The sequence below is a fragment of the Anarrhichthys ocellatus genome, unplaced genomic scaffold (genome assembly GCF_004355925.1).
Source record: "Anarrhichthys ocellatus isolate YVR2014 unplaced genomic scaffold, GSC_Weel_1.0 scaffold18, whole genome shotgun sequence".
In the NCBI taxonomy this organism is placed as follows: domain Eukaryota; kingdom Metazoa; phylum Chordata; class Actinopteri; order Perciformes; family Anarhichadidae; genus Anarrhichthys; species Anarrhichthys ocellatus.
The window spans coordinates 7,450,009-7,464,116 of NW_022280048.1; the positions used below are offsets into that span (position 1 = coordinate 7,450,009).

At 40.4% G+C, this 14,108-nt stretch overlaps 1 protein-coding gene across 3 annotated transcripts; it reads left to right on the forward strand.

Moving 5' to 3' along the window:
* The first annotated feature begins 363 nt into the window (after nucleotides 1–363).
* On the forward strand, nucleotides 364–8,942 carry igsf5a (immunoglobulin superfamily, member 5a). 3 transcript variants are annotated; one of them, XM_031857360.1, is made up of 9 exons: nucleotides 364–421; nucleotides 1,184–1,265; nucleotides 2,951–3,268; nucleotides 4,281–4,571; nucleotides 5,779–5,898; nucleotides 6,055–6,079; nucleotides 6,201–6,298; nucleotides 6,449–6,513; nucleotides 8,155–8,942. In XM_031857360.1, the coding sequence occupies exons 2-9, from the start codon at nucleotides 1,199–1,201 to the stop codon at nucleotides 8,251–8,253; spliced, it is 1,083 nt and encodes a 360-aa protein (XP_031713220.1). In that variant the 5' UTR covers nucleotides 364–421; nucleotides 1,184–1,198; the 3' UTR covers nucleotides 8,254–8,942. The 3 variants fall into 3 exon arrangements, with proteins under 3 accessions (XP_031713220.1, XP_031713219.1, XP_031713222.1); XM_031857359.1 differs by having other exon boundaries at nucleotides 387–521; XM_031857362.1 differs by having other exon boundaries at nucleotides 387–521; nucleotides 6,204–6,298.
* The last annotated feature ends 5,166 nt before the right edge of the window (nucleotides 8,943–14,108 follow it).

Here is a 14,108-nt window from a genome sequence, read left to right on the forward strand (position 1 = left end):
CGAGACAGAATGATGTAAGAATTTAAATTATGGAAAAATACAGTGAAGACTTGAACATTTTGTGACATGTATGGAAAAGATTTACATAAAATGTATTATAAATATTATATCTCACCAAGAGTATCTGGCAATAAAACCAGATATAAGCCGTCTGATTCACAAAGAATGGACCATGGAATTATTGTGATAACACTCTGCCAGCAGGTGAATACGTCAGCCTCACACCCACAGCCACACGGTTTACTACTGACTGACAGGTAGACCAGAGGTGATAAGGGTCTGTGTTTCAATGGCTGGACCTGGACCTTGCTCCCTGTGAGAGTCTTTTACAGCCTCAGGTGGAGCCCTATACTGCTCACCTGCTGTTTCAGGAAATGAAGCTCTGATCCATTCCACACACCACGGCGGGAGCTCTCATGCAGTAAGTGTGTTTAAACTGAAGATGCTGTTGCTTTTGAGGAATATTTGGTCACAAAGGCAGGGATTTCATCCACGGGGACCTCTAGTGAGAGTCAACACTGGTAAGTATAGAAAAGCTATGAAAGCATGACGACAGCATTTATCACATTCAATCTGAGTGCAGAGAAAAAGCACAGAATTGGATAGTATAGGCCTTCTTCATTTTTTGCGATGTATTCATTTTGTGTGAATGAACGATGGAATGATATAGAAAACCTCTCACCAGTTCCGTTTGTGAAAGAACAGAATTATGAAACAAGCTTGTAGATTTCATAAAAACATAATTTCACGGAGTGTCAAAAATCTTCAGATATAATCAGATATTATCTGGAAACAACTCTTCCTCCAAGCTAAAAACAAGCTAAGCTGCTAATTGAAGACGTCATCGACACTTTTCTTGCTGCCCTGTCCTCTGTTGACAGACACGTCCAGGCTCGGTTTTTGTTCTTGTGTCATTTATTTCAGGTTTAACTTTCCGCTATAGAGTTTTTTACTTATTTTGACGTCTAGTCTTTAAACTGAGAAATTCATCATACGGTCTTCTACTGTCACTTTCACAGACGTTAACCGCTAGTATCCGATTGTCCTCCAGCTCTCATTCGAGATCATTCGAATCAAAACATGTGCATTAAAGTGTGTGATTTATTTTTGTAAAGTTATTATTTGAAGTGTTTTTCTGAACATTTTGAGCATTCTCACAGCTGTGTCTCTTCCGTCTCTTCAGGGCAACAACGCTAGCATGACTGTTCCCTGGAAATCACGGCCCGACCTCTTCCGCATCGGTTTATTACTGTGTGCAACTGGAGGTCAGCATTCATCTTTCAAATAATTGTATAAAGTCTGTGCAAACCTGGACAACTTTTTGAAAAATAAATAAACACAAGAGCAATATTTTTTTTCTGGGTTCCTGCAATTTGTTGTCAAAATACTCACTTGTGACTTATTTCCCACACAGTGTTTATGACAATTCATTGTAAATGTTTAATTTAACATTCGCAGAGTCTTAATAACAGCAGACCTGTGAGATAAATGGCCTTACATGAGGACTACATTCAACTTGAATGATTCCTGTGGGGAAATTGAATTATATTCACTCCTGATCCAGAGTGAATTAACTGAACCAACAACTGCAAGTGTGACTTTAGCAGTACTGTATGTCAGACTTTACCTAAAACATGTTTGTCCGTCCTTAACATTGGCTTCCCACGTTTATGGGTATGGGTTTTAAATGACTTTGTGAATGGAGTCACAACTGTGGGGCGAAGCTCTTCATCAACAGGGACTAGTCAGAGAAATACTTTCTTAACACCACAGCACACCACAGGGTTTCTGGGTGCTCTTAATAGTGATTAATCATTACCCTCAGTGGTGCCTTGAAGAAAAAAAAAAGCTGAACCAAACCAAACTGTGGCAAGTCTAATCAGTCCTCATCAGAATGTACATGGTCTTGGCCAGAGCAGCTTTTCTTCTGCTTCCTCTTAAAGGATGCAAAAACAGCAAGAATACATCCAAGGAAACATGCTCAGACTCCGCCTGAGCTTTTGACGCTCGACACGGATCAGTCCAGATTGATGTTGTGTTTGAGTTTCAGCCTTGTCAAGAACCAACAAAACAAAATCCACGACCTTTGTAATGTTCACGTTCCTTGAGCAAACTCAAACATGTCTCAAGTACTGATTTAAACAAAGAGCTACATGTGCCTTCATAACATACGGGCCTTCTCTTTGTCCAGAATCAAAGTAAAAGCTCAGCCAAAGTTGCCAGACTTGTTTTTCTCACATTGCATTCCATTCCACCTGCAATGTGCTGCAATCACACAGAGACCTGTAGTAGACTACAGCTTGGGCTACAAATGATTTTTTCTTCTTCTTCATTTTATATATACATATATAATTATTATTTGATTATATATATTTTATATAAAACATTTAAAATATTACCACTATGTACTATTATATATATACGTATATATATATATATATATATATATGGCACCTTTAAAGGAGGAAATGTGATCAGAGATGTGTCTCTCTCTGTCTATATATACTGTATATACATAAATGTATTATTATATTTGATATAAAACATTTTAAATATATTAACAAATTACTTATAATAATAATAATAATAATAATACATCAATTTTCTATAGAGCTTTTCAAAATACCCAAAGACGCTTAATCACACTTAATCGGAACGTATAGTATTACTTTAGTGACAGACTTCTACAGGCAAACATGTCAGAGTAAAGGTTTTTTGAGCTTCACTTTGGCTCTTCAGAAACCTATGGGTGACGTCACAGAGACTATACATCCATATTTTTTTCAGTCTATCATTTAAACCCAAATCCCGTCTTTAAGTAGTTCCTTCATACAAAAAGAGGACAAGGTGGCAAGATGCAACTAAAGAGTCCTGTGCCATAACAACAAGATCCAAAGACCTTCTAAGCTCATGTAATTCCTGCCTGACATGTCGTCTCTTTCATATTCAGCGGTGTCGGGACAGTTCCAGCTGGAGCCGTTGAATTCAACAGTGCTTCAAGGCTCTGATGCGCGATTCAACGCCACTGTGCAACGAAACTGGCAGGTCATGACCTGGACTGTCGGAGGATTGATGGTCGTCAATTTCCCCGTCATCGGTGACATAACCTCATCCTCAGAGCAGTTCTCTGCCAGGTTCTGCTCCAGTGGTGACACCAGCTGTGTGGAGTTCACCATCCATAACGTCACCCGCAGTGGTGATGCCAGCCCGGTCGTTTGCGGGGTGCTGGGTGATTATGGATCAAAGACGGCACACCTTTACGTACAAGGTAGGGTCCTCATCAGGCAGCGGTTGTTTAGGTTTGGTACTTTGAGAGATATGCGCTGCTTTGTTGCTCTCCTTTGACCTCTGACCTCACTGTGGTCAGATCACCTTCAGGTAATCTCATTGTGAAACATCTGGGCTCCAGTCTGGCTCTGAATGGATATTGATTATTAAAGTGACGGAGCTCTATCTTACGCGGATGATTGGGACCTCAATGATTTCACACAGAGTCTCCTCGCATGTAGCAAAACCTGCAAAACCTGCAGCTAATGAACCCACTCAATAGACCTGCCAGTTTAGCCCGTTGGTTGCTTTTCTGGAAAGGGATTTAAAAGGTTCTCTATATGAGATTCAGAGCATTAAACTCAGCAAAACATTGTTAATTACACACAGTTGATTACAACACACTGAAGATGTAGTTGAGTCGACTGCGCGTGCCTTTTAGTCCATGTAAGTGCATTTGTGCCCCTCTGCACTGCTTTCATATGGCGGTTATAGTTGATAACACTGTCCTGACAGAAGCCGCCGTCAGCACTTTTCCTGTTGTTTGCACTTTTAGCTGCGAGCCGCCCGGCTCAGCCATCTCCATTTTGAGAACCATTGAGAGGCAGTAGAAGCGCTGAGTTTCGAATTTAACAACTTTAATGAGAAACTAAAAGTTCAATAGCAAACACTGTTTAACGGTAAACTAAGGAAAGTTTCGTATGAAAAGAATACTTTTCTTTTAGACTGACTGATTAGTTTACCTGATTGCGGGAATGCTAACATGAAAATTATCCATGTGCCCCTGTGCATCCATTCTAACACTTAGCTAACCATGTTTTTATTTGACTTAGAGATCACTGAAACTATCATTATTATACATTTTCAGCCATTTACTATCCCTTCCCAGTGTTAGCATGGAGCAGTGAAGCCAACCAACACACAGGGACACTACATGTTCTCAACTACCGCTCCTGAAGGCATGATGCATACCCTGAATTCACCTCTCCTCTGTGCCTGTCTTTATTTCTCAGAGAGCGGTACAGTCAACGTCAACGGGGGAAACGTGACGGTGGTGCAGGACCAGCAGGTGGAGTTCCAGTGTATAACATCTGCTTGGTTCCCCACCCCTACTGTCAGCTGGACCCGAAATGGCCAAGCTGTGAGCAGCAGCCTGTACAACACCACCAGCATGGCCAATGGGGATACCTTCAACTCCACCAGCGTCCTGAAGTTCCAGGCAGTCGGCAACGCCACGGTGGAGTGTCGGGCGACTGTGCTATCACTAACAAGCCCGCAATCCAGCTCTGTCTTCTTGGTGGTTGGTAAGAAGATCTTCCACAACTTTCAATGTTTCTGGCACAAAGCTTACTCCCAGCCTTTCTCCCGCTTCTAAGTTAGAAAAATAGTTTTGCTGCTTAGTTCGGTGTCCATTGAACGCAAGGGTTGGATGTGAAAAGGTTCAATTACACCAAGTCTGCTGCTACACCATAAGGGCGCTGTGGGGCAGCATTTGGGCAACGCTGTGCATTGAGCTAAATGCTAACATGCTCAAAATGACAATTGTCCCATGCTGATGTTTAGCGGGTGAAATATTGACCATGTAAGTAAGCATGTTAATATTTGCAAATTAGCAATTCCTTTTATTCATTCTCCTCTTTCGTTGCCATATCTACCGTTTCTATAAGTGTACCATGACAAAGGTCCAGCTAAAATAATCAAGAGGCATTGTAGTGAATTTTATATGTTGGAATGTTCCTTTGTTTTCTATGAGCACTCACAGTAATGATGTAAACAAATAAATCAGACAATGCCCGGGCAGTTTAGTGGAATCCCTGCAGTTGTGGTCTTGAAATAAAATCCAGAGTCTTCTTTGTCTGAGACTGAGACAAGGCAGGGTAAAAATATGTTCGATTCTGAGACCGAGACCTTCAAAAAGTGGTCTCGAGACCGGTCTCGAGACCAAGGCCGATCTTGAGTACTACAATACTGCACGTTACTGCTTTGCCTGATCTAGGATTACGTGATGTCTGAGGATCCACAAATAGCCCCTCTCCATTCCACAGTTTTTTAAAATTAATTTAAAAAACAGACATTTAAGACATGCTGTATAAAAAAATGACATTAACAGGACAACCCTGAATGTACGGTTTCAACCAGGCTCTGCCCACTGATAACATGGATAGCATGTCTAAGATTGAGAAGCAACGGGATGAGCCACTTGTCATTTCTGGCAGGGAGTAAAACAGTCCGGCAGCAACCTACATGTTGGAGGGGAAAGAGAAAGCCAGTTCTGATGCATATGAGAAACATGTTTTATTTAGACACATCTAAACAAAATGTATTAGAGAAAATAGAAATATAGACTTTGTACCGCTTTTTGTGTTTTCAGTGTACTTCACAGTGAATATTGTGCTATTTTTCTCGTTTTGGGTGTAGTCAGTATTTGCGTTTTGACCGTTTAATTTGACAATAATCGGCTCTTAAGTCTTTCAGTCTCCCCCTGAACGCTGGTTGTCCTCTCTGCGACAGTTCCCAAGCCTCCCGACTGGACCGTGCTGATAGCTGTGGTCGTGTCCATTGGAGGTTTCGCTCTGCTGGTTTTGCTCATCATCGGAATCATCTTCTGCTCCAAGCGCAGGGAAGAAAAACGTAAGGCCCTCATTAAATCTGTCTAACTTACACCGTACGGCATGTCCAAAATCACAAATGCAAAATCAAGCCACTCACATGTAGTACTCAGCAAATAATTCTGTACAGTATGTCCCATTCCCATCGACTAACTTGCTATCTTACAATCCTCCCCAGAACCCAACTACCAGGATGAAATGAGGTAAGAAGCCACCAAATATGATCAATATTTTGTCAATACTTCTTCAATCGAACTTTCTTAAATCGAGTTAACAGCACGTGCTTCTACACGTTTCTATACAAAATCCTCTGTTTGTTTGTAGCAGAAGAGTGAGGACGCACAGCCAGATAAGCGGTGCCAACGCAGCCGGACAGAGACAGGGTCAAGAGAACGCAGGATACGTGCCGGAGGGTCAAACAAGTAAGAAAATTTAAGTGCATCTACACAAAAAAAATCTTTCACAACTTGGCACTCTATCGCCATATGCTACCATGCTTTACTAAGCCGGTATCTACTTGTGACACAGTAAAGTCACAACTTCTTTCTCCCGTCTCTCTTCTCTGTTCACAGGTGTGGCTCCCAGCGAACTCACTGACAGCGGCTTTTCCCAGTCAAACGGCTTCAAAGTTTATAAGGTTTGTTTGTTTAGAGGTACACAATAAGCAGTAGAAAATGGTATACAATGGACCCTGTTAGGTCATAGGGTCGAGAGTAAAGACGTACCCCTCGTTTATAGACAATACATTTGGTGGGCACAACATTGGTGGGAAAGAAACAAAGAGCTAAGCTGTGAGAACTGTCCTCTTCCATTTGTGTTTGGCTTAGGGACTGTACACAAATTACAGGGGTGGTTAGTTTGACTTTTTTTTTGGAGGAGGGACCTAGAATGGTTTTCTTAATATCTTAAAAACACAGACAGAAATCAAGTGATCTCAATTGAGGTGGGTGTGCTTGGTATAGGGACAATGATGCTGTCTCTATTTCAGGGATTCATTTTTTCCATCACGCTAAATGTCAGTCCTACCAAAAGACATTTCCTCCACCACTTCCTTCTGCATCATAGCAAAAGTTAGCCTGCCATATTAAAGATCTGTCTTTTGTTATGTTTGCTAATTGCTAATTTCACCTCTTATTTGGGCATTGGTGGTAAAATGATACCATACCTATATTAAGGTTCAAATCAGATTACGTTATCTTACAATCTATATGCTTTGCTTTTTTAGTTATTAATTATCTAACGAGTTGTACAAACCCAGTTCTATATTCAGAGACTATAGGGGAGGGTGTTGCGGTCAAAAGTAGCATCCAAGTACAATATTGATAATGCTGGGGAGGGAATTTTGAAAACTGAAATACAAGTTTTAGTCCCCTTCCCCGCCTAGTAACTTTTACACAGTACCTAAATTGGTATCATTTGGGATGTGTCTTTTTAATTTCAAGCAGTGCTTTGAGCTAAATGCTAAAGTCAGCATGCTAACATGCTTACAGTGACAATGCTAACATGTTTAGCAGAAACAATAACTTCTATGTTCACCATCTGACTTTAGTCCGTTAGCATGCTAACATTTACTAAATTGCACTGAACACAAAGTACAGCGGAGGCTGGTGGGAATGTCATTAGTTTTACGGATATTTATCATAAAATATAACTAAAACAACCAAAAGAGGCATTGAGACAGTTTGTGACTCATCAATTCTTTTAAAGAAGTAAAAACCGAAATCTATGATGTGTTGCCTGCACTATCCCACACTGCACTGCCACACTCCATACATTATTCCCAGTAAATAGAGTTTTGAGAGAAACACTTCCCCTATGAGCTCATCCTCTGCTTCTACAAGTCTGTAAGAAACGTGAGAGGTGGTGATTTATATGGATCCCTGAACATGGCTCTTACAAATGAAATAAAAAATTACCAGCCATGTGCATTTATTATCTTTAATTATAGAGATGCTAATCATTTTAAGTGGCATCTCTCAGGCATGGCACAGTACGTATGGGTAATTCATTGCTTGATCATTCAACTAATTTCAGTGATGAATGAGGTACCTCAAAAACAAATACAGTATATTATTAGAATCCACAATTACAGCTTAGTAATTACAGTTTAGCAATATAGTTGCACAGTTTATGTGTTCGATGCATTTTTATTTGAAAACCGCAAGGAGGGAAAGGCCGGGGAAATATGAGTCTACACTGTTTGAAGTCTTTGCTATCTTTGGGAGGCAAATTAGATCCATTATTAATGTCAAATGTGTGTTGCTTTTGATTTTTTTAGGTGGCTGATGCTAACCAGGCTGGAAATGGCTATGGTGGTGCCCACATCACTGTGGGTGAATCAGGCGTCAGGAAACACAGACATGTCACCATTGTGTAAGGACAGGGAGAGGACCAAAACGTTTAGGAGTTTTGTAACAGACTTGCACAGCACCTTAGAGCTTTACTGGTTTTGGTCTCCAAACATTTGGAGAAAGGTGTGAAGAAAGACTGAATCGGCCCAGACCAAAGACTTTTGGCAGAGGAGGCATGCAGGATATGAATTTAGTGCACTGCCTGTATAAAGCTGTATGTGCAGAATGTAAACTCTCTGAATTGTGGGAAATATATTCCCTCTTAGTAGCAGTATCATCGCCGAAAAGGTGAAGACCGTTAACACTTTCACAACTAAGGCTGTAGCAGCACTACCTGTTTTGGTTGGTCTCATATGGTTGACGGGACATGCTATTTTAGGGGAATTGCTATGGCACTTTATATTAAGCAATATATTTGTATTAATGTGTTATGTAAATCAAATCAAATATTCAAAAAGGGACCATCATAAACCTACTTTGTTCAATGACATCTGCAAGTGTCTTAAATTGTAATCCTCCTTAAATGTAATGCTTCTCTGCTCGGTGGCCTATTTTTAGGATGTGATGAAATAATGAGTTAACCAATAAACCCTTTCACATACAGTGTTTGAAATAGTCACCATGAAGAACATTCCACATGTATGAATTGTTAGCCCGTCATAACATTTCTGTTTGTAATTTATTAAAGGTGCTCAATACGGAATTCAGAGCATATCTGTTGCCTCGACACAGCTCTCAATTTGGTGACGGCTGAGCCGGTGGCTAGTAGCTAACGCTGCTAACAGCGCAAACCACAGCAACAGTGCTGACATAGCTAACAGCGTTTACCGGAGGGAGAACCGGAGGTTGGGCGCTAGACTTCCACGACGACACTGTGGATTCGGGCGGTGTTACCAGCTGTTACCGCCGCATCAGCGCAGTGCAGAGCGGTGGCCATTAGCTGGCCAGTGGGGACCAACAGAGGGACTCACATGCACTAAAAGCATGCACTGACAGCCTGGCTATGTAAACAGAGCACAGAGATACTCATATTACAACACACACAGAGGGAGAGTGACTTCATTTTCAGGTAGACATTCCTATAGCAAATCATTGTTTGAAGCTATATTAATGATCTAAATTTCTAATTTAGACCTTTGAATTATTTTTGCACAGTATGTCTGCCTACATAAATATTGAAAATATAGGTAATTAAACTTTTACTTTTATAACCCCTGTAGCACATTTATTCCCCCCATATACACAGCATGTATTTGATCTCACATAGGTGATAGTTATATTATCTCGGGAAATGTGAATGGAGGTATGGATGATGCATTTTACAGGGAGAGAAACACAAAACATGTACATTTTTGGGATTTCTATTTATTTTCAAGCAAGACCTTTATGACCCTCCTGAGTTTGACTAGATACTGAATGTTGCAATCAAATAGAGTGAGATGAGCTGTTCACACATTGCTTCATGCCAGGAAAAGAATATGTTCCCGAATCCGCTTTTATTACCTTTCTTTATTATCTTTACTTTTTTTAAATTCTTGGATACATTTACCAGAGTGCCAAAGCCACATTTTCAGTTTTCTTTTTCAGACAAATACACATGTATTCATGATAGGAATACTACAGATGTGGATGCAAAGTACTTTAGCACCGTGGTTTTCAACCTTGGTTTTTCGAATTGTTAAATTAATAAATAAACTAATCTATGTATTGAAAGGTTAATTAACGAGAGTTAAATCATCAGATTTCAAATGGAAGTTCTGACTTGGATGTTTCTTTTAAGATTTTCTTTCTATTTCTTCACCTTCACTTGATTATTTTATTAGTTGGGACTCTACAATATTCAAATAACACAAGAAAAACTCGAAGACTGATTCAGTTGGTGAAGCAGGGTCGAAGAGGTTGGGAAGAACTGATCCAAAGCGTATCTATAATGGAAATGCATTCTATTCTCTCCTGTCTAATGAAGTCAGTTTCAGTCTGACAACTCAGCATGGTTTTTGCGCTGCTGAGCCAGCTGAACCCCAATGACCTTTACTTGGCCAGGACACAAATTACTGGACTTGTTGGCCAAGATGCACCAGCAGGGAACAAACTCGCCCTAGTTGAGCTTTGGGATCAGATATAAGCCAGCGATGGCATTAATGTGGATCAATTAGGTGATAACATGATGTTCACTGTGCAGTGGCGGAGTTCCACATCATCGGCCCAGTTAATTAGGTGTTTAATTCAATTAGTTGATTGGTGATTGGATTTAATGTTATCTTTTTTTCAAATAGCCACCTCAAGTCTGAGTGGATTTTTGGAGGGTCTGCCTCTTGGTTATAAGTTTGCTTCAGACACTACACAAGTTGTAGCAGATTTGAGGCTTGAGTCAACAGATTCCCTGGGAATTCCCTGGGCACTGGAAAGGTGTCATCACCAGCTGTCCATTTGTCCAAGGCTCACTGAGGGACATGGACACATCTCTTCTTGGTGATCCAACAATGGTGCTTGGATGATCCTTAATGGTCACCAATTCAATGAGAAATATTTTGATTTTATTATGATTTTATTCATGAGAAGTTGTCCAATTGTCTAAGTATGACGAAATAGAGAAATCGACAGTGATAGTTTGATGAGCTTCAAATGCTTTTTGCTTCAATATAGATTATTCTACCCTTGGTTTACTTAAACCTGCATTATCAGTTTTTTTGGCCACTTGGGGGCAGCAGAACCAGGCTGAAAAAATGTACATATTATCACATGCTAATGTCAATGGCTAACTTGTTAGCAAGCACATGGTTACTAATGCCGATACAGAGCAACTATAGCATGCATTTGGAGTTGTGTTTCGGGCCACCTGGTGAATGTAAGTCCAAGATTCACTCTCTTTTAGCTCTGTTTTGGTCTCCACCAACTACTGAGAATAAAAGATCAGGCCTTTTTAGCTGTTAAATGTTCCACTATGATCAGAGTTACCAACTTTGTCTCTCTGCTGTTTGGTGCTAAACAGTAGGGTAGTTTTTTTTTTTTTTTTTAGAAAACAGCTGCTTGCTGCATCTAGCAACAGTAAACCAAACAATATAATTATGCTAAAGTTCTGTCTCGGCCATTTTCACTGCTACACAGCAACCGGGATTTGGTAGAGAAAGGATGGATACAGGGAGTTACCTTCATTCAGTGTAGAGCTCTACAGACATGCCCACTGTAAGCATAATGTCAGTTTTGCATCTCTGTGTCTGGACAAATGACGGGAGCGATGCACATTAGAGTGCTGCTGTGTCAGCCTGACATGCGGAGAATGTTTGACTCGATGGAGGCTCCTCTCTTACAGCCTGCAATAAGAACCCTTCAAGTCGGGGAAACCGTTTATCTGCTCTATTTCTGTTTCTATATTTGAAATGGGATAAATGGCATAAACATGAGAGAAACTTTTACAACGTATTATCTCTACTGAGACACTAACATTGTTTGAAACTACTTCAGATAAAGCAGTAGTAGCTTTTTTGGCTTGTTGATGTAAATATTATTTACAGCACTGTAATTTTATCATACTTTGAGCAGAAATAAAAAATAGTGCTTTCTTAGCTCTCCTACTCACTTAAGCAGTAGCTGAAAGAGTTAATGAAACGACTAATAAAATGAAGCTGTGGTAATGACTATTGATAAGCCATATATAGTGTGGCTTGTCAAGTCATGCTGGCTTCCAGGACCCTTCCCTAAGCACTTTTATTATCACATAGGGAATGTCTGACAAATTAATCTCCCAAAGCAGACCTCGATCCTCAAATTGGCTCTGTGCAGGGAGCCGGGATGACACGCATGCCTCCCGCTGGCATAAGCCACAGCCCGTCCTGTCAGAACATAATACAAAGTAAAAGCTCGATGTTGACCAGACGGGCTTAAATTGTAAAATATTAGCCGCTACTAATGATTATCTGCAAGTAAAAAGCAGCAGTTGCATCTTTAAAATCAGCATCTAAGCTGCTAACCATTTCTTTGGCCAATACTTCTGTTGTTCCTTCATGCATGTTGGAATATTAACCTTTATCTTAATTCTTCTCATCATTTTATTCATACATTTAAAAGTAGAGGGTCTTATTTTGTAGTATCTCGGTCATAAATGACACAGAGCTTCAATGATTTCAAGGAAAAAGGCAACACAGGGTTGGTTGATGACGGTTGCTGTGGAGATGTTTCTACTTTCTTAGTCTGCTCATGGATTTGTCTCGGGGCAGCATTGACAATATGTTAACAACAGTCACGCATCCCCACACGCTGTATATAGAAATGAAGAGTGGAGATAATATAAAATCAGGGTTGACTGACTGAGTTCAGCACAGATCAAAAACAAGAACAATCTGATACATTGTCTGAGTGTGATAGTCACAAAAAATCAGCAATTCTTTATATAATTTTTTTTTAGATGCAATTTACTGTATCATGCTGTGAGGTTATGCCAACTTATCATATTAACGATACAGATGGGACAGATTTAGCTCTTACCTCACAGTGTGATGCACTAATCAAAACTGTCGTAACAAGTTACCCTTTTTATAAAAAAAAAAGATGCTTCTTCAGAGAAGTAATACCAAAATAGCAGGTCTTAATGTAGCAGCTATTATCTAAAAATGTCTCAGCAACATTATAAGAGCCAGAGTGAAGCTGGGTGACAGACAGAGAGAGAGGGGGGGGGGGGGGGGGGTATTTTCCATGCACCTAGTAATGGATAACCCTGTAACTTGGCGTGCAAAGCTGCAGCACAGCTGAGTGCTCACTTTGTCAGATTGTCAATATGTCTTCAGCACATGGAGGCAGGAGGTTTAGAGTTTAGAAAGAGTTTGCAGATTTGATCCCTGCAAAAGCCGACATGCCCATCAACGGCTACCACTGGCTGCATCCGAATATCTCTACAACCCCCTGGATGTGAAAATATGTTTGTTGTCATTTTCTTTCAAGAAAGCAAAGTGATTATGATTCAAAGTCCCCTCCCTGTGTGCTGTAACACAAAGCGGTCTTCACAGCTACTGTGAGGTCTGGCTTCTTTGCACCAATGCCTCAAATTGAATGTGATAATGAATGAATTCGTTAAATTATGGCACCATAATGAGCCCTCACTTATTCAAAAATAAATGTCCTGGCTACGGGCCGGAGCCCTGACTCATGACAGTAGATCCCTGTCGGCCTTGTTTGCACCATTATTTTACATTCTTATCTACTGCAGCTCTTTTAATGACCGCTTCGATCGACGTGCTGCAAATGAAAACGTGTCCCAGCTGTTTAAAGGAGTCCTGTGATTGCCTTTGATTCTTGCCAGCTGTGAAAATGACTCACTAATATGCACACAGTCCTATATGTTCATGCGTTCATGATGCAACAAAAAAACAGATATCTGCTTGCTTCTAGACCCACAACTCAGGTTTCTTTCCATTTTGTTTTACAGTTTAATAATCAGGCTAAATACGTAGAGGGGATTACAACAGGAATGTGTTCCCAGAAATAATCATGGTCAGTCTAACATGTGTTTCTATGACTGCAACTATTTTATCTTCTGTTACATGGTCAGTGGCCCTACGCTTCAAACTATGTTGCTTTATGTGGCCGTAGGGTGGGAGTAAAGGCAGGAGTCAGGTGGCAGAGTATGAAGAGCGACAAAGTCCTCATAGGGTGGGGGTCAGGGTGAATGGATCGATATAAAACAACAGGATTAACCCCCACGAGACTGCTGACGGTGTCCAGTGTGAAACCAATTGTCAACGTTGACTTGTTGTAACCTACGAGCGTAAATTAAAATTCACAAGTACTAAGCTAAGAAATGTACTTATTTTAACCCAATCCACGATCTTTTCCTAAATCTAACAGAGTTGTTTCCTGTGAACACAGAAGTTTATTTGGAAAGGAC

Excerpts from the sequence above, each read along its gene's own strand:
- igsf5a (XM_031857360.1), top strand. The coding sequence starts at position 1,199 with ATGACTGTTCCCTGGAAATCACGGCCCGACCTCTTCCGCATCGGTTTA. Across the intron at positions 1,266-2,950 it reads ATTACTGTGTGCAACTGGAG|CGGTGTCGGGACAGTTCCAG; the intron begins GTCAGCATTCAT and ends TTTCATATTCAG. Across the intron at positions 6,299-6,448 it reads CGTGCCGGAGGGTCAAACAA|GTGTGGCTCCCAGCGAACTC; the intron begins GTAAGAAAATTT and ends CTCTGTTCACAG.